The sequence below is a fragment of the Xiphophorus maculatus genome, chromosome 22 (assembly GCF_002775205.1).
Source record: "Xiphophorus maculatus strain JP 163 A chromosome 22, X_maculatus-5.0-male, whole genome shotgun sequence".
Taxonomy (NCBI): domain Eukaryota; kingdom Metazoa; phylum Chordata; class Actinopteri; order Cyprinodontiformes; family Poeciliidae; genus Xiphophorus; species Xiphophorus maculatus.
The window spans coordinates 6,088,019-6,115,197 of NC_036464.1; the positions used below are offsets into that span (position 1 = coordinate 6,088,019).

At 40.5% G+C, this 27,179-nt stretch overlaps 1 protein-coding gene across 1 annotated transcript in view; it reads left to right on the forward strand.

The window, feature by feature from the left end:
* The first annotated feature begins 454 nt into the window (after positions 1 to 454).
* LOC102236548 (B cell CLL/lymphoma 11A) overlaps positions 455 to 27,179 on the forward strand; it is a 53,277-nt gene continuing 26,552 nt past the window's right edge. Inside the window, exons 1-2 of the mRNA XM_014469741.2 lie at positions 455 to 807; positions 3,964 to 4,485. Coding sequence (XP_014325227.1) covers positions 753 to 807; positions 3,964 to 4,485 — 577 coding nt within the window. The 5' untranslated portion in view covers positions 455 to 752. The remainder of the gene's footprint in view (positions 808 to 3,963; positions 4,486 to 27,179) is intronic.

Here is a 27,179-nt window from a genome sequence, read left to right on the forward strand (position 1 = left end):
TTTCATTATACATCTTTCTGCCTCACACACCCGCACACTCACACACACTCCTCCCTCCCTCGCAGTGCCTCTTGTCCGGCCCCCCTGATCTCTGTGTCCATTGGCTTGCGCTGGGTCTATTTCTCATGTCCAGCCCCCTCCTCTCCTTCACTCTCTCTCCCTCTCTCTCTAATGATCGTCCAATGGTGTTGTCTGTCCCTCCTCCCACTCCCCACTCCCACTCGGGTGCCTCGGCCCGGCCCATGTTTTTGTATGTCGGGTGTCCGTCCGCCGCCTGACGTTCAAGTTCGCCGGGAACGTCACGTCCGTGCACTTGAACTTGCACAGCTAAGAGGGGAGGGGTGGTGTGTGTATGTGTGTGTGTGCGTGCGGGCGTGTATGTGTGTGTGTGTGTTGGGGGGTGTGGGGTGGGGGGGTGGAGAGGGGATTTTGCCATTTTTTTCAATCTCTCTCCCCTTCTCTCTCTCCATCCACCTCACTCTCTCTCTCTTTTTTCTCTGCTCTCCTTTCTCAAAAAAGCCATGACGGCGATCCCGCGATCCATCCTCGCCTCCGCGCTATCTTTCTATTATTTCTAATTTATTTTATTATTTTGGGTTTTTTTTTTACTCCGTCTCCTCCACCTCCTCTGGTAGATGTCCAAGGCGTTGGATGAAGATCTTTTCTCTCTTTTTTCCCCCTCCTCCTCTCCTCTGTCACCCCGGCATCTCCCCGATGTGATCCGCGCTGAACGCAGCCGCTGAACAGCCACCATGTCTCGCCGCAAGCAAGGCAAACCGCAGCACCTGAGCAAACGGGATTTCTCGCGTAAGTAAAAGCCTCTAAAGGGAGAGTTAGAAACACTTTTGTTTCAGTTCACCCATCTGGGAGCAAAAGGGGGACAGAAAAAGGGGGGTGTTCGTGGACACCGGACACTCTATCTGGACTTTGCGGCGCGGCGACAAAGTCCGACACCTTCCGTGCGTAAAAAGCTGCCTTCCCGAAACATGAAAAGGAAGAGTGGGAGAATAAAAAAAAGTTTTGATGGACCAGTTTTAAGTTGCGCAGCTTTGACAGGCTGGTAAACGCACCCGCTTTGGATCTCGACGGTCGCTCCGGTCAGAGCGCGTCTTCTCCGCGGAGCTCTGTGGACAGATCACCCTCTAGAATTTCGCTTCCTGCAGTGCGAGCCCGTCTACTCTGTTTTGGAATAAAAAGAAGGTCAGAATGTAAAGTGGACGTTTTTGGATCGAGCGGAAAACTGTTTATCCGAGCCAATCAAAATGATCGATTTAGTGATGTATATTTAGCTCTTTTTTAACGGTAAATGCTGCTTAGATGTCCGTAAAGTTGAAGCCACGTTCTGTGTTTCTGAACTAGAAATGTTATATACAAAGCAATTTAAACATGAACAACTTGACGGAATAACTTCACTTTAAAGCTTCAGGTAAATTAATAAAAACTTAATTATCAGATGTTTGGTGTTTGAGAGAAAAACAATTTAATCCAACAGCGTTTGACTTTTACGCACAACGTCCATTTCTCAAAAAAACTCCTCTCATTTGTGTATTTAGATTTAATTTATTTGCGCGCAAAAGCTTTATTTCTCAATAGAAAGCCGGTGCGGGTGCTTTGGAAAACTGCGAGGCAGTTGGCAAAGTGTGCGCCTCTCTTTGCGGACCACGCGCAAGAAAACAAGCGGTTATTTAGCGCATCTTTACGTGTCGCTGCTTAATTAACATTAGAGTTCGTTGACGGGTAATCGTCAACGAACGATGTGTTTGGTTTGGAGCTAGAGACAGAAAAAAGAGTGTGTGGTGTGTGTGTGTATGTATGTGTGTGTTTCCTTCAGAGGGGGGACAGCGCAGTGACAGTGACCCTGTCCCGTCGCTAGGAGGCAGAGCGCGATTAGAAAATCCAGCTCCAAACTTGAACCAGAGGAGTTTTACCTCCAACCCCCTCCTTCCCCCCTTCCCTGTCTATACGGGCTGATGTCTTGCGAGCTCTTTAGAATAAAGGAAAAGCGTACAAGACGTAAGGACGGGTGGAGGGAACAAACAGAGAGGGAAGGAGGGAGCCCTCCCCGCCCCCCCAACAACATCTCCCCCTCCCCAGTTCGTCTTCATCACCCCAAACCTACGTCCTCTCTCCGGAACTCCCCACCTCCCCCGTTTTGTCTGTGCATCACTTTTTTACATACATGTAGCCTTTGCACCCATTCTGTCCGCCACGCAAATTTTCTTCAGCACACAGACACACAGAGAGGTTTCCAAATATAGCAAACGGGGCTCAAAATTCAGCCACTGGAGCAAAACAACAATAACAGTAACAATAATAACAACAACAACAACAATAATAATAAATAATAATAAAAAGCTTGGACTATTTATTTTCATTCCTGTTTCCCTTCTTATAATTTGACATAGTTTCTATATTTTCTGTTTTTAAAAACACGTTGCATTTCCACTAAAGGAGTCTTTTATCCTCCAGAAAATGTTGGATATACTTTGTGTCAACAGATATTTTCTGTCTTTTTAAAAGAACAATCTAACTGAAAAGGCATGTCTCTGTAAATTGATGGCTGTAAATCCTGTTGTGGCATGCGAATTTAGTGAGCAGCAGACATATCCCCTCTGCTCCTTTACTTGTTTGCTCTGCTCTAAAATTAGACACAGATGAGTGGCTTCTGCATGTTTCTGTTTTGCTGAGATTTTTTTTGTTTGTTTCTTTTTTTTTAGGAATTTACCTCCTTTTGAGTTTACAAGTTGTCTCTCAATTTCATCTTCATGTGTCAGGAGCTTTTTGCAGATAGAACATTTTTAAATAAATAAGTGGATTTAATGCTACCCCTCCTCAGCAGGTTTTGTCTAACTTGCGTAGACCTGAAGTTTAATCAAAGACAGGTAATATTTTGGAAGCGGTGTTCAGGGAGCTGCTGGGCCTGGAGAATCCACGTCCCAGTTTGATGTCGTTCAGGACTGTGACGTCCAGATATTTCCTTGAGGAGGGGTGCAGTCCACATTCCCACCAACCCAGCCTCTCTCCCTCGCTTGTAGATACACACTTTCCCGCAGACACTCGGCCACACGTGTGTGCGCACGGCGCTCCGTCCCATCTCCCTGCCCCCCTTCCTGTTATCAGACCAAAATCTGTATCCAATCACCCAGATGGTGAAAATTAAAATCTATTTTTTGATTCTCAGTGGTCTTAAGTTCATTAAAATGTGAAATTGGCAGATGAGTAAAGAAGGTCAGCGCACATTAGGCTACTAGCTCAGAGTCAGACTCTTCACCTTGGACTGGAAGATTTTCTTTTAAAAGAGGGACACTGAGTTTTAGTCCTTCCAGTTCCAGCTTCCTGAGCTCTACAAGAAGATTCCTTAAAAAGCAGTCATGTCCACTTTTTCCTTACCTTAAGAGGGAAAAAAATGGACTCTTTTGGGGTTCAGATACCAAGTAAGGCAAAAGCAGAGGGACAAGTCATCCCATTGTCCCTCCTGTCCCCCCTTCTCCTTTCGCAGCACATATGCTGGATGTGTTTGTGACAATCCTCCGCGCTGATTAAAGGCTCAGCCCGTGTACAAACACGGACCGGCAAGTCAAACTCATCCACATATTTAGGTTTTTCAACGCATCATTTTCTAAGCTCCCCCTGTCATTGGCTATGAAATTGTTATCTTTAAAGCCATGTGATTGGAGCTTTGCATCCATTCGGGATATTATTTCCCACCGTTTATTGCTGTGATCTGTGATCCAGATCCATCTTGCATTGTAATCACTTTTGCTACAGTTTGTGCATTTCTATTATTACAAGGCCCTCGTTCTCAGCCCCTTATTGTGTGAACCACATGTGAAGCTCCGTCTCCATGACTCTGATCCTGTGTGTGACCGTTGGGTCCCTCTCATCACATCCCACCAGGAGTCGCATCAATAGGTTGGAAATTTAAACATGAGTATCTAATTTCTCTCCCCTCTGTCTCTGCAGCAGCCGAGCCCCTCTCCACGGCCGTCGTCTCGTCGGAGGAGCTGTCGGAACGCTGCTCGGAGCACTCGGAGGACAGCGGCAGCCTCAACGGCCACCATCCGGTCCCCACCGCGGGCCGGTTGGCCCGGCTGGGTCCGGACTCTCATCCCTCGCCGGAGCAGGACCTCCTGACCTGCGGTCAGTGCCAGGCCACCTTCCCCCTGGCAGACATCTTGCTCTTCATCGAGCACAAGAGGAAGCGATGCCACGGGCCTTCCTGCCTCGCCATAGGCAGGGGGCTGGACAAACCCCCTTCGCCCTCCCCCGGTTTGGCCCTCACCCCTTCACCCGCTCTGAACTCTCTGCGTGGCCGCAGGCCGGTTGAAGTTGGGGTTCAGGCCACGCTAGCAGACGAAGACGATGAGAGGTTCTTGTCGCCTCGGGGGATTTGCCCAAAGCAGGAGCCCCTCCCAGGTAAACAGAGCAACATGCATCACCTTCAGCTCTACATGAACACAGGCGCGGCAGGCTGCAGAAAAACAGGTGACTGAACGTTCAGAGCATGGGCTTGTGTGTGATCATGGCTGGATGTTCAGCTGTACTTCGCCTTTTCCTTTCACTGCCCTCAGAAACAGCGTTAGTAGAAGTTTGGAGGAGCTCAGACACAGATTTCTTGGCCTTTTGAAAGGACAGAGGGTTTTTTTAAGTCATCATGTTTTTACTGTAGTACAACAAGCCGGCATGTTTTGTAGCTTCCGAATGAAAACATTTGTCCCAGTAAAACCAACTCAGGTCTGCTTGAACTTCACGGGTTGGACAGTGGACCAGTGAAGTGTGTGCTGCACCAACTGGTCAGGATGTAGTGTGTATCTGTTTGTGTGAGGCAGGGCTTTATTAATCAGCTGTATTTGGTGCAGAGTGTGTGTGCTTACCCAGTGTGGCCTATTCCCACTGGCCAGGGGAAAGGAGACAAGAGTGCCCTTGAATTTGTTTTCCCTTTGGTCAAGGCATGTGTGTGTGTTGATGCAGGATCATTTTCTGATCAGTGTGTGTGAGTTTTAGTCTTGGGAGCAGCTGAGGCGTCTCACGGGTACTCTGTTTGTGTCTCCTGCTTTTGGTGCTCCCGCCCTCCTTCCCAGGGCGCAGTATTTTACCCGAATAAATTTGGCCCGTGTCCGCTACCCTCTCGGAGTTTACCTTCACGCTGGAGAATCCTTCCACTTTCCATTTTGAGTCAAACGATAGCCTCACGCTCACGGAAATGTTCTAACACCACTAATTATTTGTTACAGTGGTATTCACCCCCCACCCCACCTCGGTTCCATGTGCATTTTAATTAGCGGCAGTTTTTAGCCGTGTACTAAATTAGCTGTTGCACGGAGAGGGAGAGATGAAAAACACCCATCATCACTCCGTTTGCCTAACACAGCTCAGGAATTTGAGAAAATGAGCCTCATATTCCACATTTGGAGCTGAACTCAGTTCCCATGATTGAAGAAACGTTGCAGCTACGGGAACGGAGATTATTTTTGAAAATCTGCGCGAGCCTTGACCTTTTCTCTCCACAACGGCAGGAACACGAGCTCGTCTTTTAGCTTATATGCTTCTCTGGTGTCTGCACGTATATAAAACACACACACACGCCCCCGCACACACACACGCTTCCTTACACACTCTCACTCTCGCAGACACTCACCAGCTAAACTGGGTTATTAGAGCGATTTACATCATAATAAGGGCGTCTGGTTGCTTGAATAGTGCTGCGTGTGGGAACGTCTTGGTGGGAACAGCTGTACGCTCAGACAGGACAGGAAAACAGGACAGCAGCAGCATATATCTTCTCCAGACTTGACACCACACTGAGCGGTGGACAGGCCAAGCATTATTAAAAGTTTGCCGCTTCATGAAAAGGGGGAAAACACATCTCTAAACGGTCTGTTTAAATTTACGTCTTTCCCCTTTAATTTGCCATTCTTTCTGGGGAGCTTCCCTCTCTCCACAGCGGCCAATCTCTGCAACACATTCATCCTGATAGCTGATAATTAAAGCCAGCACCCTCCAGCCGTCCCCCTCCTCCTCCCCTACCCAACCCCAGCTTTCATCCTAATTGACCCCAAACTGGCAGGAGATGCAAAAAAAAAAAAAAAAAAAAAAAAAAAATATATATATATATATATATATATAATCTGCTGAAGCTGCGACTGTGGCAATCCAAATATATTCACAGTGACACTGAAAAGAAGAAAGATGTCTTGTGTGTGTTTCCTATTTGTGAATGTTCTGTTTTATAAACTTTATAGAGCCTCTGAACAAGAGGAACAAAAGGAATCAAGATGCAACTTTTGTTTTTACTGTACGGACTGAATATATTCCAACATAATAACGCTGACTGGACATATTTTTGAGTTTATGCACCCACATCTTTACATCTGCATGCATCCTGCAAGCTAAGATCATGTGCATTTTGAAATAATAATAAAAAAACATCTGGGAAAAGCACTGCACTTACTTTTGCTTTTTTTCTGCAACCAACAAACAGTTCTGGCCTAGATGTTTTTTGTGTGTGTGTGTGTGTGATAAATGAAAAGGCAAATCATTGCTGCAAAAAAAAAGGCTGGGTACCTGACCATTAAAGTCACACACACATAAATGCTCAGCGCTCTCTTGCTTGCCCATTTATTCTATTAATCCCTAACTGAGATGAAAATTCTGATTATAATCCCTGAGGCGGTCCCTCGCTCAGAAACAGCATCGCTAATGTCTCGAAAGAGAGAGGGGTCTGCGTGTGTGTGTGAAGTGTGAACAGCTATGTCTTGTCCTATTTCTTTTTTCCCATCAACAATGGATATTCATGTAAAATATTCTTTGGTTTGAAGATTGAAATTTAGAAGGAATTCTTTATGGATTATTTCAGCTGTAGACGCACCTCCTCTTGTTTGGTTTTTCCAAATTGATTTCCTGGTAATGAGGTTCAAGAATTTAACTCACGTGGTTTGGATGTCGAGTCGAGATGAGGCCAGCGATCTGCGTTTCAGTGAAACATTGGCTGATAAGCTATCTGTATTAGCTCATTAGCACGGATTTTATCGCTACAAGAGCAGGATGATGAATCCCCCCAAAATTTCTCACATTTCTGAACCCAAAATATCCGGTCCGCCATTCCGCTCTGGCCCCGCTGAAGTGCCGTCCTGGCTTGGAGCCTCGCACCACGAGCGTTGTTAGTCTATGATCTACTGATTAGCAATTAGCTTATCATCAGTGGCTAATGCTGCCCATCTCAGTGCACATTAGTGTATTTTTAACACCCAATCACAGTCTGGCTCTGTTTCAGAACGCTCTCCCTCCATCTCGTATCCTTCCTCTGCTTTTTCTTTTCCCTTTTTCTCGTTTGGCTCGTTTCTCTCTCTCTCTGTCTCTCTTTGAGTCTCACCCTGATGCATTAGCAGTCAATGCAAATCCAGGACAGCCAATTGATACTGAATCAATTACAGTATGTTTGGTGGGTATGTGTGTGTGAGTGTGTGTTTCATGCTGTGGAACATCCCAGCGAGCCCAACAAAGAGATTTCACACGCTGGCTGCCATCACTAATCTATTGTCGCTCTCCCTTTTTGTCCGCCTTTCTTTATTTCTCCACATAAGATTTTATTTAGTGGACTCAAGTGCTGCGCTGCGTTTGAACAGCGTCGGCACGGTGAATGGCCTCTCCGAATATAAACACGCTGCTGTGTGTGTGTGTGTGTGTGTGTGGAAATCATCAGCGGTAGGATAACACATGCAGTACAGGTTACTGGGACGACTGGAAAAGCTAATAATCTTCTGCAAAGGCCAGTGGTCTGTTTTGTGTTATATATCTGTATATTGATATAAACATCACTAGGAGAAAGTATTTTCCCCCTTTCCGATTTCTTCTGTTTTTTATCTTACAGTTTTTTAAAAAAGAAAATCAGACAAAGTAACCTGATGTGTTAAAACAATGATTTCATTTATTGAGGTTAAAAAAATCTATCCAGGCCAACATTGCCAGTCCTGGTGGCAACAAAGGCCATCAAACTTTCTGGCCCACTCTTTGTTGCAGAATTGTTTTAATTCAGCCACATTTGAGGATTTTGACGCTTGACTGACGTGTCTAACATGTCTAGATCTCAATCGTATTTATTTTCAGGCCTTAATTAGGGCATTCCTGAACTCTCACATTGTTATCGTTGTTTTTTTGTTTGTTTTTGAACAATTCAATCGTGCTTTGGAACATTGTCCTGCTACATAATCCAAGTTGCTTCAGCTTAAGGTCACGAACTTTGGGTCAGACATTTTCTCATTGTCCAGATCCTGTGTCACTAAGTTAACCTAACCCTAAACTTTGACATGAACACCACCATGGCTGCTCAGGAGGATGGATAGATGAAAAGTGAACGACTCAATTAAATCGGGAGGGTTTATGCAGATCTACCAGTTTTTACCAAATGGCATTTTAAGCTGAATCTGTGTTACAGTTAAATCTGAACTAGGATGTTAGTAAGTGAATCATCTGAATCTGTTTGTATGAGTGGATTGAATTGTTTTGATTGAACTGTATTTGATATGATTTGAATCAGTTGTGTTGTAAAGCAAGTTGAGATGATTTTTGCTGTAAATTGTCATTTTATAAATAAACTAAACTGGAATGAATTATTTAGTGCTCAGCAAAAAGAAGAAAAACAGTGAGTATGGGCAGCATGGTGATGGTGCTAAAAAACAACATTTTGCTGCTTATGGTATTAAGAGCAGTAATAAAACAAAGACGAGTCAGTTGACTCGAGCGTTATCCTGCTTGGTAATTCCACAGCACACACACCCACACTGTTATATAAGACAGCATTAAAGTGTTAACTACTATAAACCTCGTCCTGCATCCTCGTTTGGCAGGTTTTCTGCTTGAATATTTATAAAGCCGAGGTATCCTGGCTTTCAGCAACTGCCGAGAAGATTTCGTTAAGCTCCTGGTTTTGAACCCTGTCCGCTTAGCGAGCACCTCCGTCCTCCTCTGTCTGCAGCTCTCCTTTCTCTCCCAGACTTGTGAAGCTTGAGGCCCGAGCTGAGGTAACCCTGATGACATCCCGACAACATCACCAGTGTTACTTGTGACTCCTCCGGAGGCGCAGAGGGGGATCATGCAAGCAGTTTCTTAGGCTTTGCAGTTTGAAAAAAAAAAAGAAATAGTGGTCAAAACAAAGGATTGAGATTAAAGCTAAGGCTGAATGTGATCCTGACCACGACCTTTGACTTCTTTGTGGAGTAGCTGAGAGATTCCCTGCGGTGATCATCAGATTCCTGCACATATGTACAGCAGGTTGCTTTGATCCTTGTTTTTTTGGTGTTTTTTTGTGCTTATGGCGTTGATTGGTATTTATTTTCCTCCAACAAATCATGCTCCTGCAGAGAATGTGATACAAGGCAAATAACGTGGCAAAAGAAGATAAATTGATGATCAACAGTCATTAATAATGTATTAGTATTAAATAGCAGCCGATAGTGCTATTGAAAATCAGATTTGTCAGTGCAGATGCTGACGGCAAAGTGCTCCATGTGTGGTGAACTAAACCAGGACCGATTGCTGGTATTGAGGTATATCAAGTGTTTAGAAAATGTAGTTTAAAAAAAAGTCATATGAATTTTCAATTGTAAGTTTTATAGGGCCTTCCAATGAGATGCAAGAGAAGAAGACAGAGTGAAATGTTCTCTGGCTGAGAAATCAAGCTCTAACATTACACCATGTTTCGGTGCATTGCTAGTCAGATGGCTAAAAGTATGTTGCGATTTTCTATTTTTGCTTGGAAAATTTACAAAACGTCGTGTGAAAAGTACAGATGTGTAATGTAATACTGTCATAAAGCCACGTTGCAAAACTGCTAAAATGTTCCGCGATTCTGTTCATGCGGTTTAAAACCTTTGAATGAGATGCCAGAGAAATCAGCAGAGTTTTCTTTGGCTGTATGGAGCATAGAGCAATGCTGCTGCTGCTGCACACTAGTGGACAGGAGGCTGAAAGCCGCCTCTGAAACTGTTCCATGTTACTTACAAAAACACAAATTTAAATGTGGAGGAATATTTTGGGTCATGAAAAAGACAGTCATGTTGGGGAAGCTAAATAATCACTATCAGTCTTATTAAGGTGCGAGATGTTCAGCAGCCGACTTCAGTAGCTAACAGCTAAAATCTTTGTTAATGTGTTACTCTATGAAAAGCTGAATGGTAAATAGGATAGTCGTCTTATGAATGTATTTTTCTATTAATAATCTACGAATAAATGAAATCGATCATAAAATTGTAAATGTATCAATCTTTTAGCAGCAGGAAAAACTTGTGCATAAGTTATTAAATTATGTATTTATGCTATAAAATCTTATCATATCAGATTAATATTCCATGAGATCTCGTACCAGCCCATGCCATGCTGGAAGTCATGCCTCTTTTCTGGGTTTGGAATAAATAGAAGCAGAACAGGAAAAGGACAGCACCACCACAATGATGAAGAAACGACAAAAATATAAAAAATCCCAAGGAAAAGACGTCAGACTGCCCACACGTTCTGACTGACGGCTGTTCTTTGAGAAGCGCGACACTGACGCACCAAAACAGCAACAACGGTCAGCGATGATGACAGACGTGTTAAAAAAGAAAACAAAACAACAATAACAAAAAAAGGGAAAGATCTCCACGCTTTTTTTGGCTCTCTGGCAAACTTTCCCAAAACAGTGACAGGGCGGGATGAGACGTTGGAAGGAGGAGGATTATTTCCCCGCGGTGGTGGCGGCGTGTCGGTGACGTCAGGTCGACCCGCTCTCTGTGATGGGGGATTGTTTATTGATCCGGCTCTTTGTGTTTATGCAAGTGCCTCGACATCCACGCTACATTTACTTCTTGGTGGTGAGAGGGAAAGCTGCTGTTTTTGGCCGCTCACTTTGTGTGAGTGTCTGTTCCAAGGCATGCACACGCACAGGGGCTGCACATGTAGCTCAGCTCTCTTATTATGTTGAAGGCTTGTACATAAAACTGTTTATACACTACAAAGCTTATTTATATAGGCCACTGGATTACAGACTGGTTTTATATACCACACACACAGAGACATACACATGCATACACACACACATAGACTACTTATGTGTCCATTCGTCAGTGTTACCTGTCATTACTTACATCAGTTGTGTGTTTCAGTGTGAGTTCATGCAGGATAGTCCCTGTTAAAGGCAGCCAGAGCTGAGCTGGCAGTGTATGTGTCTCAACTCTGATTTCTTGCTTCCAGTTTGGCTGAACTGCTACTTCCGCGTATGACCACCCTATATGTAGCTGCTTGTGTAAGCAGAACACAGACTGTGCACACGCCACTCTATATGAGTTAGTCTAATTGTTGAGTTTTGCATCCTGAGATTCAGTCGACTTCCTCCTGTCACGGCGACCATCTCCTCCTTCGTTTCACATCCTTCTTCTCAGCATGTTGTAAACAGATGGAGTTTTTAGCTTCAAACATATCACTGCAGTTGCATCTGAAGCTTTTTACCTGAACACTCACAGAAAAACAACCCCGGTTATAAAATCTTGTCCAGGCAATACAAACTGATCGTCCAACTCTGGCAGCAGTTTCATACTTTTCCTCATTTCAGAACCAGGTGACAAATTACAAACCACATATTGACATTAATATGAATTGACAAATTAAATTACACATTGGCTTGCTCCAAAATGTTCTGCGGCAAAAACTTCCTTCTACCACAAACCTAATTTTCTAATTTGTTTTTTTTCCCTTTGTTGTAATTTGATAAACTTCAAATATATAGGCAGTTGCAATAATATTTCATTGATATAGATGAACCATGTAATTCAAAATAAGAATTACATGCCTATATTTTCCTTTACTGGGGCTTTTCTCTAGTCCACACATGGTCAACAACTATACACATAAGCTCAAACATATGAATACACCTTTACTAGTTCATTTAGTTGCATGCCCTTAAGTAAATTTCTTTCTCACCCACTCAGTATTTGAAGCTATCAACAATGGATGGATGGATATTCGATCACTGCTCTAAATACTTGGAGCTTTTCTAAACTGGTTGGAAGCGACTTTTATTCACAAATTTTTAACATGGTTGAGCTCTGTGCCATTGAAGAAATTTTATATTTGCCTGCATGAAGATGCAGAATATTGATGTAATTCTCTGATTTTTATTATTACATCCACTTCCAGTAGCAGAACCAATGAAAACGCTGTCGCCACAATGTTTGATAATTAAAGTTGCGTTGTTAGATTTGATAACCTCACATCAACTCATTCTTCTTGTGACCAAACTGCTCAGTAATGCCTCATCTGACCATAAGACCTTTTCTTTAAAAGGCATTTAACATGTCCATGAGGACAAATAGGCGTTGTTTTCAAAGTAGATGCTTCTTTGCCGGTCGGCAGCCTCACATTTTATGGCTACCAACATCGGTTTCTGGACTGATTATAAGCTCAGACTCCAAATCATCGTCACCAGCAGAAGACCTGACTTTTTCCCGATAATTTGTGGTGGCTCATTTGAATTTTAAGCGCTACTTTAATCTTCAAAGCTCAGATAGCTTTATGAATATGCATGCAATGGGCAGACTTTAGTTCATTACCTTGTTGTAAATTCTAATGACCATTAGGTCCTCACAGTAATTGCCAATTGTTTTGCATTTTTGATTGGGCTATTACCATGCGCATTGGAGGCGCACATCAGCCACGCTTGTCAGAGCCGGCATGTCAGGAGGTGTTTGTGTGTTTTAATGCCTCTTTGTGGATATGTGTGTGTTTTTATTCATTCACGCCTTAGGTTAGAGATATGTATGTGTTTTTCTAGACTAATATAAATGAAAGTAGCATTTTTTAATTGAAACAGTGACTGAGGAGTGAGCCAGAGATTGGATGCATTTAATTTGCATGATGTCTTCTCTGTTTCCCCATTACACTTCTTGTTTTTCACAAACACACTGACAAAGATCACCCAGCGTGAACCATCTGGCTCTCCCCTGTACATTTAGGTCCTGACATGTTGAAAAATATTTCTCGATGCCCACATCTCTTTCAGTCTTTCTGCTTCTCCTTGAACAAACTCGTGTCAGATACATCTCTTTTTTTCTTTCCTCCATCCTTACTCATCTCTATCTTCAGCTGCCATTTTGGAGCTAGTGATTCGTCTTTCTAATTGACTTTCTCTTCAACCATTGGCAAAAACTCTTTAAAAAGGAAGGAGACAAAGAAAATGCATCCTATTGTTCTGTCGTTAGCAGGAAAAATGCTTCTGTTTCTGCAAGCTGCGTGTGCAGAAACACACTCTATTCTGCCTTTTGTACTCAGATACCTATGTTTCTTTTTTGTGAGAGCAAGACAAAAAGAAGAGTCAATAAAGTAAATCAATTTTCTTTCACTAATAAAGCCTGACAATTAAGAAAGTAGAAACAACAAATAAGAAGCAGAACACAGGTATTAATCTCTTTGTTTTCCTCTTTATTGTTTTTTCTCTCTCATCTCTAAACCTCCCTTCCTAACCTCTAACTCTCACAGAGACACTCCTGCTTTTCCTCCTATTCTCCTGGTTTGTGTACAAGCGCTGTGAGCGAGATATGGGAACCTACGTACCGATGAAAAGGAATTCTTAATTGCTCAGGAATGAGCACTGTTGCAAAAGGGTGTTGTAATGGAGGCGTGAATGCGCGTGTGTGTGTGTGTGTTTCGAGGTGCTGTCTCCGGTGGGACTCACAAGACCTGTTTCCTGAGGTCTCTTTTAGCCCCCTTACAAATACATCCATACACACACAGACACACACACACCCCCCCACACACACACCTCTGGCTGCTGTTACTCACTTCAAAGTTGTTAATATTCAGTTGGGAAACTGTATCCAGAACACAACTAAATTATTAAGCGTATGAACTTTTTAGGCAGTAAGATGAACTGATGCGCCACATCTATGAGATCCTCCTTGTCTTTGCACATGTGCATGTGTATGTGGGCGTGCACATGCCCTCTCCTTCTGCCTAGTGCCTGGTCTTTGGCCAAGGGCATGCATAATTGATCCCGTGCCCACGATCATTTTCTTGATGTAATTGCCCGCGTAAGATATGATGAAATCTAATGGATAATTCATCTTCAACAACCCCCTCCTCTCTTATCCGACCCCCACCCCTAAAATGGATAAAGAGCTGCTAAAACGTACCTTTTAAGCTTTTCTGTCTGAGTCTGTGGGTGTGTTAGCTGGCACAGAAATACTAAAGCATCCACAAACACAACTATAAACATTCTTTTTTTATGAAAAACTGTGACAGTATGCAGATGTTGAATTGGCTGTGGCTCAATCAAACTAAAACTGCACTGAAAATGCTTATTCGGATTCTCTGTAAGTTTGTGAAAAAACCAAAGCGACAAGGCAGGCAGCTGAAAATCAACCCAATCTGATTTGCTAAGCAAGCTAGTCAAGTTGCCATGTTAACACACTTGCGTGATCATTATTCAAGCAGGGCATATAGCGATGACAGAGTATCTGTGCAGCAAGATAGGCAAAAATACACAGATATCACCTCTTTGCAGTGTGTAATTAACATAATGTTGCAAATGGAAAGCTGCATGCCACAAATGTGTTTAATTTAAATTTTTATTAAAATTTAGAGTTAAAATTTTTAAAAGTGATAGGTAGGCCTGTCATGATTACAAATTTTACTGGACAATTAATTATTGCGATAAATGATAATGTTGTTTGAGACCATTTTCAAGGTATATATTGATAATGGAATAATAGTGCAAGTTTGCTCTCCTAAAGATCAATAAGCTTTAATTTTGTAAAGAACACTGAACACTGAAACTGGAAGATTTTTTAAATATTAAAAATAAAACACAACTGAAAAAAATTAATAAAATGGAAATTAAAAGCGACACACAACTGAAACTATAAATATTATGATTTCTCTTTAAAGAAAATTGTCCTTCAAATGGAAATGATCAATCTCATTTTAATTTATCGCGCGATTAATTGATTAATTGCTTTTTATGATAGGCGTAGTGACAGACGATTCATAAATGGTCGGAAGCAGCTAAGAGATGAATTTGTCTTTGCAGAATAATGTCCGACCTGTTTTGTGAAACAGATTTTTATTACGCCGTTTATCTACATACCTTCTTCCACTTCCCTGAAGTACAGGGAACTCCAGACATCTTTTACAAATAAACCAATACAAAAATATCTTCAGCAAGTTCTGAGTCTCTTCCCAATGACATCTGCTCAGATGCAACCCAGGAGATTCCCTAATCAGATGCCTAAACCAGCCTAACTGACTCCCTTCAGTAAGGAGGAGCAGCAGCTCTACTTTGGGCCTAACCATTGAAGAAAAGTCTATTTTCTCATCTCCAAGTCTGAGTCCAGCCAACATGTACAGAAAGTCATGCTCTGAAGGAGCCAAAAGAACCACGTCATCAAAAAAGCAAATGTGTGACTGATGCTTGCTCTCTTCTCCACAATTGCATATTAAGATCCATACAATTAGCACCTCAAACAGGTCCAGTGACATGTAGCATTAAACAAAGAAAATATGATGATGAAAGCAGACATGCTTTCATGAAAGACTACAAGATCCTAGGCTTAGGTCAAAAGAAAATCATCTGTATTGTTTATTTTCATTTGAAAATTCCTGACACACAATCATTCATCCACAGCTGCAGTATAATTAAAAACTGAACCAACCATCACATGAAGAGCACATCCTGTCCCTACCAAACAACAACAACCAAAATTAATTGCTGGGGCATCAAGACATGGGCTTTAGTGTTAAATTGAGAGTAAAGCATGAAGTATTCCACGGGAAAGCCTGGATGAAATCCCACATGCCACTTTTTTTCCCTTCTCCCCTTTTCTCTACAGTTTTCCATTGAACTCCAGATGTGTTTCAACACGCTCTGAACTGCAGTCACTGCTTTTCTTTCTCTCCTGAATACACTCTCACAGAAGGATTGTGGACTTAACATGCTTTTTAGCTTTTGTTTAGTTTTTATTTTCTTGTTGTCTCAAGCTGGCTTCAGAGTGTTTGTTTGTAGGTGCTCTCCAAAGGTCGATGTACATGTGCAGCAGACCCCTACCGTCCTGCCTATGGACTGACAGGACAAAAGGACGCACACGCAGTGTTTATCTTTGCAGCACGAGGGAAATTCAGGCCCCAATCTGTACCGCCCCAAGAGGTGTTGAGAGAAATGAGGGAGGAGCTGAGGTGGGGGGCAATAAAAAAAAGCTAGATATGGAGAGATGAGGAAGAGAGGGCATGGGGGTAGAGTGTCCTGGGGGATAAGGGAGAGAGAGAGGGAGAGAAAGAGAGACAGAGGGGGTAGAGGGAGGAATGGCTGGGTCTCGGCACTCTCTGTCCATTAACAGATGAACTTGGCCGGCGTCCAACTGTTTGATGAGACGGGTGTCGCAGGGCTGCGTGTATAATGGGTGGGTGTTGGGGTTACACACACAGTCACGCATGCACAATTACGTACACCCGCTCCAGCTCCACATTTCAAGTTCCTGCTGCCGTCCAAAAACAAGCTCTCACTCCCATTTCGTCCACCTGCACACACCTTCCCCCCAAACACACACACATTGAGTTCAATAGAACAGGCTCTGACTGGTTTGCTGGCATAAAAATCCAGATTTCTTTTTTAAAAACGGCATAGTAAGATGGAAGGGGGACTATAAGGTTCAAAAAGACACAGAAAGATGGACAAAAACACTGCTGATTTCCACCAAAGCTCCTGACCTGCTGAGTCCTTCTCCTCAACACACAGGGTGAGAAAAACAGAGAAAAGTGCACTGAGAGGAAGAGACAACTGAGGAAGGTGAAAGCAAGGCAGAAAGAATACTTGAGAAAATAAAATAAACATATTTTCAACCTTTCTTTTCAGTTTTTTGCTCCTGTAACCAACTGTGAATTAACAGTGCAGGAGTTTGCTAATATTGCCAGCAACAAGTTGGGTCAGGACCTGTATCAGGAGGGAAGGTCATTCACAGCCCAGCTGCTATCCAGCAGGCTATGTGGGTTTCATTCCTTGCCAAAGGGCATATCCGTGTCAGTTGGCTCTTTGGCTGAAAGTTGATGGAAAAGTAGTTAGCACAGGTTTTGTTTGTAACTGATACAGCGTTGGTTAACATCTGACTGATGTTTTCAAAATGTCGTTCACGTTGATTGAGATGGCAAAGTTTGTTGATACAGCTGATTTTCTCTCACTTCCTCTTGTTGAACGGTCAGTTTTATCTTTTGAATTGTTTTGATGTTGTAAAAGTCATTTGCCAACTTATTTATTTCCCCTCTTTCAACTTTCAATAACAAAAGAAAATCTGTTAGGACAGCAAAAGTATTTAGACTGGAGTGGATAGTCTAAATCCTGTATAAGAAGATAGACTGTTAAATTTGTGGCAGGACTTAAATGTTGGTGTTCACATCCACTCTCTATTGTCTGTGACTGAGCTTGAGCTATTTAATATATATAAAAGGGTGGAAGTTTCAGGACATTGTTTCTTTCACTTCACAATCAGATTCAGCTTTGTGTTGGTCCTTCACGCAGCACCACAATAAAATATATATAAATATTTGATTGTAATGTGACAAAATGTGAAAAATGTTCATCTTGTACAGGTGTGCTGTATACAATTTCTCTGAATGAGAGTAAAATGTATCTGTTTCGGAGTTTCCTTATTTTCTCCTCCTTGAAACCTTCACATGTAAAGTGTTGACAGTGAGAGTCTCATTAATAAAAAATTACTACATATAAACATAATCTCCAACTCCATCTCCTATCAGCATGCTGATGTTTGAACCGGATCAGGCTCTGTAATAATTACTACATTTAATACTCAGTGTACTTATTGATGGATTTCATGCGTCTTCACACTCTGCCTTCATTTTGAGACAGGTGTAGAGTTTCATTTAAAACAAAGGCTTTAGAATGTGCTTTCACCATAGGATGTGTTGTGATGTTCATACACACTTTTTCTTGTTTTCATGCATTTTAGGGATCCATTAACACAATATGTTTTGTGGGAACCGTTCTTTCTAAACACACACAATGTATCTTTATTCTGTTTTAAGTTCCTTCATATGCATATTGTACTCACTCAAAACATAAAAAGGATAATTTTATTTTTTTAGTATATATACAACCTCTTTCTTTTGCATTACATGCTTACTTACAGTAAAGTGTTATTTATTTTATTCCGCTTTAAGTTCCTTCATATGCATATTGTCCTCACTTAATACACAAAAAGAATAATTTAAATTTTCTAGTATATTTGCAACCTCTTTCTTTTGCATTGCATGCTTACTTACAGTAAAGTGTTGTCTAAAAATGTCCCAGTTATATAGATGGCATAATATTATTTGAGAGAATGAATTAACCAAGCATTGAAGAACAATTTGAATGCATTAAAATGTATATTTTGTCACATTTTTGTAGAGGTGTAGCGATTTTGCACAGATGTCCCAAGGTCATTCCCTATGAGTCATTGACATGATTGTGAGAGCAGTCGATGATAGGTCAGGTAGGAACACTGACCTTATGTTTGGTCTGTTGGGCTTCACAGCACATGTAGCCTGCACTGTGACCTGGATCCCATAAACTAAACAGACTGAAACAAGTGCAATAAACAAAACACAGTCTGTCTGTGCAAGAAAGAGTTTTGGAGTCACTCCAAAGGACCAATTATTTAGTCATTTTCAGCTGAGTGAGGTTTTTTTTAGATATCATTCAGAACCAAAACTGACTCTTTGGGAGCCAGGTTTTAAAATTTTTGATATTTTTTAGCTGTGCTGTACTAATTTATGTCCTTCCATAAGGCATGAAAATACTATATTCTCATCTTTTTAAGTTCTAAAATACATCTAAATGGATGTAGGTTAAATATTTTCCTGTTTCCTGTTTTGCTAACTTAAAATATCCTATGCTGATTACTTTTACATGTTTATTACATTCCACATTTAGCTCATAGCTTTAGTAAATTATTAAGCATCCATATTTTGACAATGTAGTTTGATTCACATTCAATTCAAAATACTACAGTATACTGATCCCAAAGGAAAGCGTTAGATTGATCCAAGGGCATTAAAAGACATAAGGTCATGCTGGACAAGATCTGAATATAGAGTTCAAACCAAAATGTACTATCAACTCTAACCAGCTTTGTTGCATGATGCTGCAGCCTCCGTGTTGGGAACGGTGTGTTCAGGGTGATGTGGAGTGATAGTTTTATATGTGTACATATATTTTTAAATGCAAAGATTTACTCTTGTAGTCTGGCTTTATTGTCAAAGTGCTTCAAAGACATAAAAACTAGACTCCACAGTAAAATAGAATGAATCTTCCCCAGATTCCTGCAGAGGCAGGAGCACAGGTAATTCCAGTTACTACCTTTTGGAGAGAGTTTAAGTTTTCAGATAGTAAGGTTTTTGAACTAATTTTTTTAGTGATATCTGCCATTCAAAACATTTTTAAATACATTTTTTAAACTTACAGCTTAGTTCATCTGCAAATTTATGTCATAATAAAACCCAGTACTTTAAATTCTACCTAATAACTCTGCCTGAAAGCTGTAAATCCAGTTCTTACAACAGATTTTATATTCTAGAGATTTCTCATATGGGGATTTGCATCATGGTGCTGGCATCGAGGCTAGGATCATTGACCACCGCTTCAAATCATATATGGGTAGACCATAATTAAACATACACATGGAGGCGCTCCCTAAAGGCTTGTAAGTGATGCTACTTAACGGTCCAACCTTTGGCTATGTCTGCTCATCCCCCTCCTGTCCTGCAGGTTGTTTGTGGCAGCATTTGCTGCATTAAAAATGAGAGCTGACTGGCTTGCAGCTACTGTATTGGCTACTTTCTTTTCTCCCTGCGCTGTAATCTTATGTAAACACAGAAATCAGCTCTCAGCTCACTCTGGCAGATGCAGGCCAGCAGTGATGTCCCACTGTGATATATCCTTTTAAAACCTGGATTAAAAGTTTTGCAGCAGGAGGCATTTAAGGGAGAAGAGATTATGCAGGAGTTTGGGCACCTGCTGACATCTCTTCGATGTGTTGATGCAAAAAAATTAAAACCAAATGTTAGTCAAAAGGGTATTTTATGTGAATATAAAAAGAAGTCTAGACAGAAGGCTAAAACTGTTCAGAGGAAGCAAATTCTTGCACTCAACATGAGATGGCAAAATATTTTTTCTCTGTTAGGGAAAGGTGACAGTGTTATACCTTCAAGTGTCTAGTCTTCCAGAAAAAAATCAACAAGGGTAAAAAAAAAGATATGGCAGAAGAAGAATATCTCTACAGAAAGACGAAGATTAAGTGGAATGAACAGAAAAAGATATAAGAAACATGTTGTGACGTGACCCATGTCCGGCTCCGTGTTCGCATAAAAGCAGCGCTCTTCAAAGAAGCATTGTATGTGTGTGTGTTTATGTGTGTCTGCGGCTGTCAGTGTGTATCTGTGTCTGTGAATGATATATGGTTTGTGTTTACCGTGCCATATTTCGGCCTGGCCTGCCGTCACCGGCGTATGAATGATAAATTATGGATGTCCGTCGGATTCACCCAGGCACCTGTGGTCCCTCGCTCACCGGGCCACGTGATAACTGAGCAGAAATAATAAACAAAATAAACAAAGAGAGCAACAGAGAAAAAGAAACAGGAACATTAATACTTATTTGAGATGCATGGTGCTTATATTCTTTTCAATGTTCAGGGTTTGTTTAGGACTTTTGCTGTTGTTTATTTTCAATCATATATGTGTTTCAAAGAAAAAGTGGTACTAATAATATTAATAATGCTAATAATAATTCAGTTTAGATAAATTTGCAAAAGGGAAAATACCTTTTATATTGTATTAAATTAGTTCACATCTAAGCTTTGATTTGTTGATGGCCAGCATTAACAGCAAGAGATACTTTTTCCATTTTGCTAAATTCCTAAATATTTGTATGAAGCAACTTTTTTTGTAACAGCTGGGATCTGTTAACTTGAGCTGAGAGTAAATGAAAGTCATAAATTGTCTTCTTGAAGTTCAAAACAGTTTTTAGCTTTTGCTGAGATTGTTGTAGTGACTGAAAAACTTTCTGAAAAAGCATCACAGCCAGTATCAATGCCTCTGGCATTGACGCCTAAATCTATTTTGGCTGCATTTAGTTCCAACACCATGATAAAAACAGAGAATAAAATGGATGTCAGAATACATCCTTGGGAAACACCCTTAGTAAGGGGAACTAACGTCCTGTTTTCTGCAAAAACACCAAGTTCTGTCAGATCATTTTTAAATCATGCTGTCAAGTCTTTACAGAAACATATGATGTGCAGAATAAAATGCTCTAATTAAATAAAAAATAATAATAATGTGCAAAGCTTTTTATACTTTCAATTGAGAATTTAATTTATAACTAGAATTGCTGCTATAAGCGTACTGTCTTTTCTAGAGCGAGTTTGATTTTAGAATATAAAATATCCTTCTGTTATTAGCATATATTTGTGTACTACAGCTCACAAATAAATTGTGTGCTAATTCAGATTGAGCCTTCAGAATTTCAGTTATTTATACTATAATACTTAAAATCATAAAACAGTTTATGTAAATGAGACAGGCATGTCTCATTTACTGTCGGTAAATGAGCACATGTTGAGAATTTTACTGGATAATCATAAGAGTAAAAAGTTTTGCATTTGTTACTAAGAAATTATTTTACTACCATTACATTAGATGTAGACATTACAAAAAATGGTACATTTGTTTGCTTTAACTATTTTAGCCATTACATCACCAGCTATCAGTTTATCTAACTGATCTTATCACAATCAAAATCTGATTTAATCTGATACAAAAGAAAATATGTAAGAAATGTAAAGAGCACATAAACTTGAGTATATGGGGTGTACGTAGAGTTTAAATTGGTGTGAAAAAAATTAAAAATTTACAACTGCAAAAAAGTTGTTTTTTCAACTTCTTATGAAGAAACATTTTTCAGTTTCCATTTGTGTCAGCAGTTTTTTAGTATCTGTATTTTACATAGTATCATCAGAGGTATTAGGTTAAGGTTAAATATTTTGTAGCCATGATTTTAGGGTTGGCTTGTTGACTTTACGTGATATTGAATGGGACATTTTTATGTTTTAGCCATCTGTTGTTCAGCTTAAACATAAAAATGTGACTACATTTTTTCCTTTAATGTACAGAGAGTTTTACAGGGTGAGCATTTTTGAATAAATTTCCAGCTTCTCTATGCACCCATGCACTTTGTTACTTTCCAAGGCCAGTTCCTCCTTCACTTCTCAGTTTCCTTCCCGGTCAACTCTTTTCTTTCTTTTCTCTCCTTCATCTGGGCCCCGGTCCCTGCCTCCCTCGGCTGTGTTGCTGTTTTCTGGGCCTGCTTGTCTCAGTAACAGTAAATACCCTTGCTACCTGACACAGATCCACCTTTCTACTTGACCGAGCACACAGAGAAGGGCAGCTGTATGTGTGCGTGCAACGGAGAAAGGTGTATTCTCTGGTGACCCCCCCTTCATGCCCTCTGGTTTAAAGGGACCGAGTGAGCACACACACACATGCTAGCACACACTCCCTGAAGCATTCCCCCCTTACAGAGATAAAACACAGGTTTAATCTTTGACACTGTGTCCAAACTGGCCTCTTTGCAGGTGAGGAGAGCCTCCTGGGGAGAGTATGTGTGTAAGTGTGTGTGTGTGAAGCTGTTAGTTTCGCCGTGACCTAAATGTGGAGGACAATAGCCTGGAGGCTGTACGTGCGTGTGTTTTTTGTGTGTGTAGACAGTACAGTGTGTTCTCTTTGCTGCCTCTGTGTGTTGTTGTGCATTCCTGTTTTTAAGCTTACTTTTCTGACTACCATCCACTTACTTCAGTCTGTGTGTGATATCAGCCCTTTGTTAGTTTAAAGCAGTGCAGAAAGTGGCGGCAAGTGATTTGACAGTGTTGATTGGTCTAAAATCGTGATTCAGATCAGTTTGAGATGGTTGACTTAGTTCAGAAACAATATTATACACATTTTTCTCCATTGCTACTACAATGTTTGTTTAAGCTTTAGAATATAGGTTTAAATATTATTATTATTATTAATAGAAATAACACAAATATTATTTTCTGAAATAATTACATTTGGACACAAACTTTAAGTTTTGCTCCATGACAGAAACATTTTGACAGTTCTTAAGTTTGATAAAGTAATTCATAATACAACCTGTTAAACATATCTGTAGGACAACAGGCACAAAAAGATCACAGTTAAAGTTAACTGAGACGTTTTCATTTAAATGCTGGTCTAAATATTTTAGTAGAATCTGTTTTTTTATAACTTCTACTTTTAAAATTGAACTTACGTAAATAATTTAATGACTTATGTTTAATAGCCTGCAAAATGTTATGTTTATAGTTTATTCACTTTACAATGAACGTCACCTCAGTATTGCTTTGTCATTCAGCGCTCTGCCACTCAGAAGCCATTTTTAATTACTTTTAATGATCATTTGTTTGGTTTACAGTTTTTTGACAAGTCAGGCAGGATACTTTCAAGGTTTAAGTTTTCTATGAGTAAAGGCTGAAGTTGAATGAAACTTTTAGTTTGAGAACTTGTCATAAGTGAAAACTGAAACTCCATATACTAACATAATAAAAAACTAAAGCATTCCAGGATTGCTTTACATGTGTTGCAACTTGAAATTTGCTTTTCTTCAACTGTCTCTCAACTGCCCACACAATGTGCTGCACACTGAAACTTCTCATTTCCACTCAGCCATCTGACCTTTTAAATGAATTAACTAACATGGTATCTATGAATTATTATCCTCAGTAATTCAAAGACATGTTCAAGTTGAATTAACTCCAGATTAATTTGAATCATTTTTGGGTAATTATTTGAGATAAGTTTCCCTCACTGTGGGCCTACACAGAGTTTCACATGGTAGATGTGTTTTAACTGGATCTAAGTCATTCAGCTTTGGGTAGCAGAGGCAGCGCCGGTCAGGAGATTTTATTTTTTGGGGCATTAAAACAAAACATCAGACACTCACACGGTGTAAGATCATCTGTTAGACTGCCAGAGGCTGATGCTGAATCACCCTGAAGTGGAAAATCAGTCCTGCTGGCCAACTCTCCCCCAACAACAGATGCAGACAACTGGCAATTATTTCATCTAACTTACGTAAAACACCAGAATTCCTGATTGTACTGCAGCTCTCTGTGATGATGCTGTTTCAAATGGAGATACTGACCTTTTAGGAATATTTACCATGTAATGCAATTATGCTACTAATGGATTTGGCCCACTGATCTTTTTATGCTCTGTGTCAGTGGGCTAGTAAAACACTGTTGGCTTTATTACAACACTGAAACACACACACACACACCATGCAGACCAGTCGGGCCCGCCGCTCATTTGCGTGTGTATGTTCAACAACTATAATCCTCCCTCCCTGGTGCAATCACACACAGACTCAAATGCACATGCATGCACACGCACACATGCATACCAGACCCCCTTAACTAGTGTGTGTCTGCCAAGTCAGACGGCAGACTGCCAGCAAAAAAGGGGGCTGTGATTGGGGTGAAGGCTCATCTGCTGGGGTTAGCCAGCTATAGCCACACATGCACTTCAAAAAACACACATGCATTCTGACCCGGTGCCTGTTTAGATTAAGAGGGTTTATTAGCTTGACACGGCCCCCATCCTCTGGTCGTTGGGCTCAAGCCAGGGTTTCAGGGAGGCTGGTTATTAGCGTGTGCAATGCTAATATTTTTAGCTGCTGCTGTGCTGCACTCTGCTGCTGCTAATGAGATAAGTGTTCAGCATCTGGACACTTATCTGTGAATATTCACCTCTGTGAAGACAGCAGATGACCAAACAGCTGATGAGTAATGAGAAACTGGATCAGACAAAGTCTAATGTGAAAGATTTTTAATGTTAAATGGTGACTTAACTCCAGATAATTATTATGCAATAATAGTTTATGAACACACATCAACATAAAGACAAAGGGCATTTCAACACATGGACAAAAGGGAGAATTGGAAGACAATACCCTTTCAAAATTAAAAACATCATACTTAAGTCTCGCGAAAGATGTGTTCACACTTGGCTGAAAAAAAACAACTCATTTAAATATGCATGAATGCTGTCAGCTGGACAAATGGACTATAACGTCTTGATTGGCTGATTTTGTCCCACTTTTTTGGCATGACTTGAACAATATGCAGTTGTAAAAGGCAAAGTAAACATATTACCATGCTCTTACTTGTTTTTTTAGAGCTTCATTTCATGGCATTTTCATTGGAATGAGATAAAGATCTCAAGACAAAAAGTTGTAAATATGAAGGAGTGTCACAGAAATACATTATTTAATTGAGTTTAAGATATGAAAAGACTTTATTAACTTACTTTCTGGGGTATAAGTATATTAAGATGACAGGTTCTCCATGTTTTTTTGTAAAAAGGGCAAAACTGCGATCATCAGGAGCTGGAGTATTTTTGTTTTATTGCTTCCTGTATCATATATGGGTCAGCTTAGTGCAGGGAGCTGCTCTCACCACTGCTGTTTTCCATAAATGCTGATTGCAGTGTTCATAAATGCTGTCAGGTCTTATAATTTGTGTTCATACAAAAATGTGTGTGTAACTTCCACACGAAGCACTGCTCTTATATAACTGTTAGAAATGCAGTGATATGAAGACATTGTTTGTTACATTAGTGAGTTTTGTGCACGGCCCCCATCCTCTGGGGTCCTTTGCACCGTTTGAGGTCCTCTAATGCTGCACTGTGGTCTAGTTAAGGTCTTACCTGGAGCCAGATCGGTTGTTATTGAACATTTTTAAACTGTATCTTTTAATGCATTACTCTTGATCAATTTTTAAGCTACAAAGATTTTCCCTGTCTCTCCCCAGCAAAAACAACCAAACAGAAAAGTAGAGTTAAGAAAAATACTGTAGGTTAAAAAAGAAGCTCTTTATGGCATTTTAAAAAAGAGAATAATAAAACTTCATGTGGGGAATTTTATTTAGACAAGACAGTCTTTTTCTTTCTATAGAGAGTTTAAAACTTGATTTTAAAGTTTAGATTTTAATATGAAAATTCTGGATCTTTAATTGAGTTCTTTGTGTGGACATTGCTGTGATTTTAACATTAATAATTACTTCACAGGACTTTAAATTCAACCGATGAAAGGTCAAACAGTCACTGAAAGTAACATTTTAGGTAATAACGTGTCGCCAAGCTAGTTGTAGACAACCAAGCTGGTTTCTTTCTGCTTTATAATAGAAACAGTTGAGAGCTGGCTCAAGCACTGGAAAGGTTTGGTGGAAAACCCCTAACCATAGAGAGTTATTATGTCTGCAGGGGGATGAATGCCTTTTGACATTTATCAGTCTGTGGTTCAAATGACATTAAATTTTTTTTATCGTCTTGGGATTTAAAAAAAACAACTTATTTTATAGATAGATGGTTGTCAAAAAGATCTCTGTGCGTAACAGCTATATTTAATGCATTTATATTTTCACATTAATCTTTCACTCAGGCTCATTTAGTCTGTTATTAAGCTAAATTTCAAAGATTTAAAATTGTGGGACTTTTTAAGATTTAATCCCTTTGTTAAATCAGCACGGATTAAGCGTTTGTAAGTCCCACAATCTTATTTCCTATTTTTATACATATATATATATATAGAAAATCATTGATAGGCCTGACTGCCCACACCTGGCATGCCGAGCCCCACCATGCACACTGGTCACTTCCTCTTTTACGCTTCTCTCACACCCTTGCGCACACATCTGGCTCCAGGATGGCCAGAAACAGGTAGTGAGAAACATGAATGGCCGTTGAGGCGAAACATGCCTGTCTGCAGTGGGATTGATGTGTGCTTGATTTGTATGTGAAGAAGTCTATTTGTGTCTTTGCATATGTGTGTCTGTAATCTCCTCTGCATTTGTGAGTCATATCGGTTTTGTACTTTATGTTCTGGTTGTCTGGTTTAAATATACCAGCAGACCATGAGAAATATTCTCCATGTTTTCTATTTTTATTGTGGCCACAAGCCCTCTGACACATAGTGCCACTTAGTCACTGCCTTTCACTCCTGATATTACACCATCTCTATGGAGAGCAGATTCAAATAGGAGCCATTTTAGGGCCAGAAACTGCATTTACACGACCATGATGGCCGTCAGCCT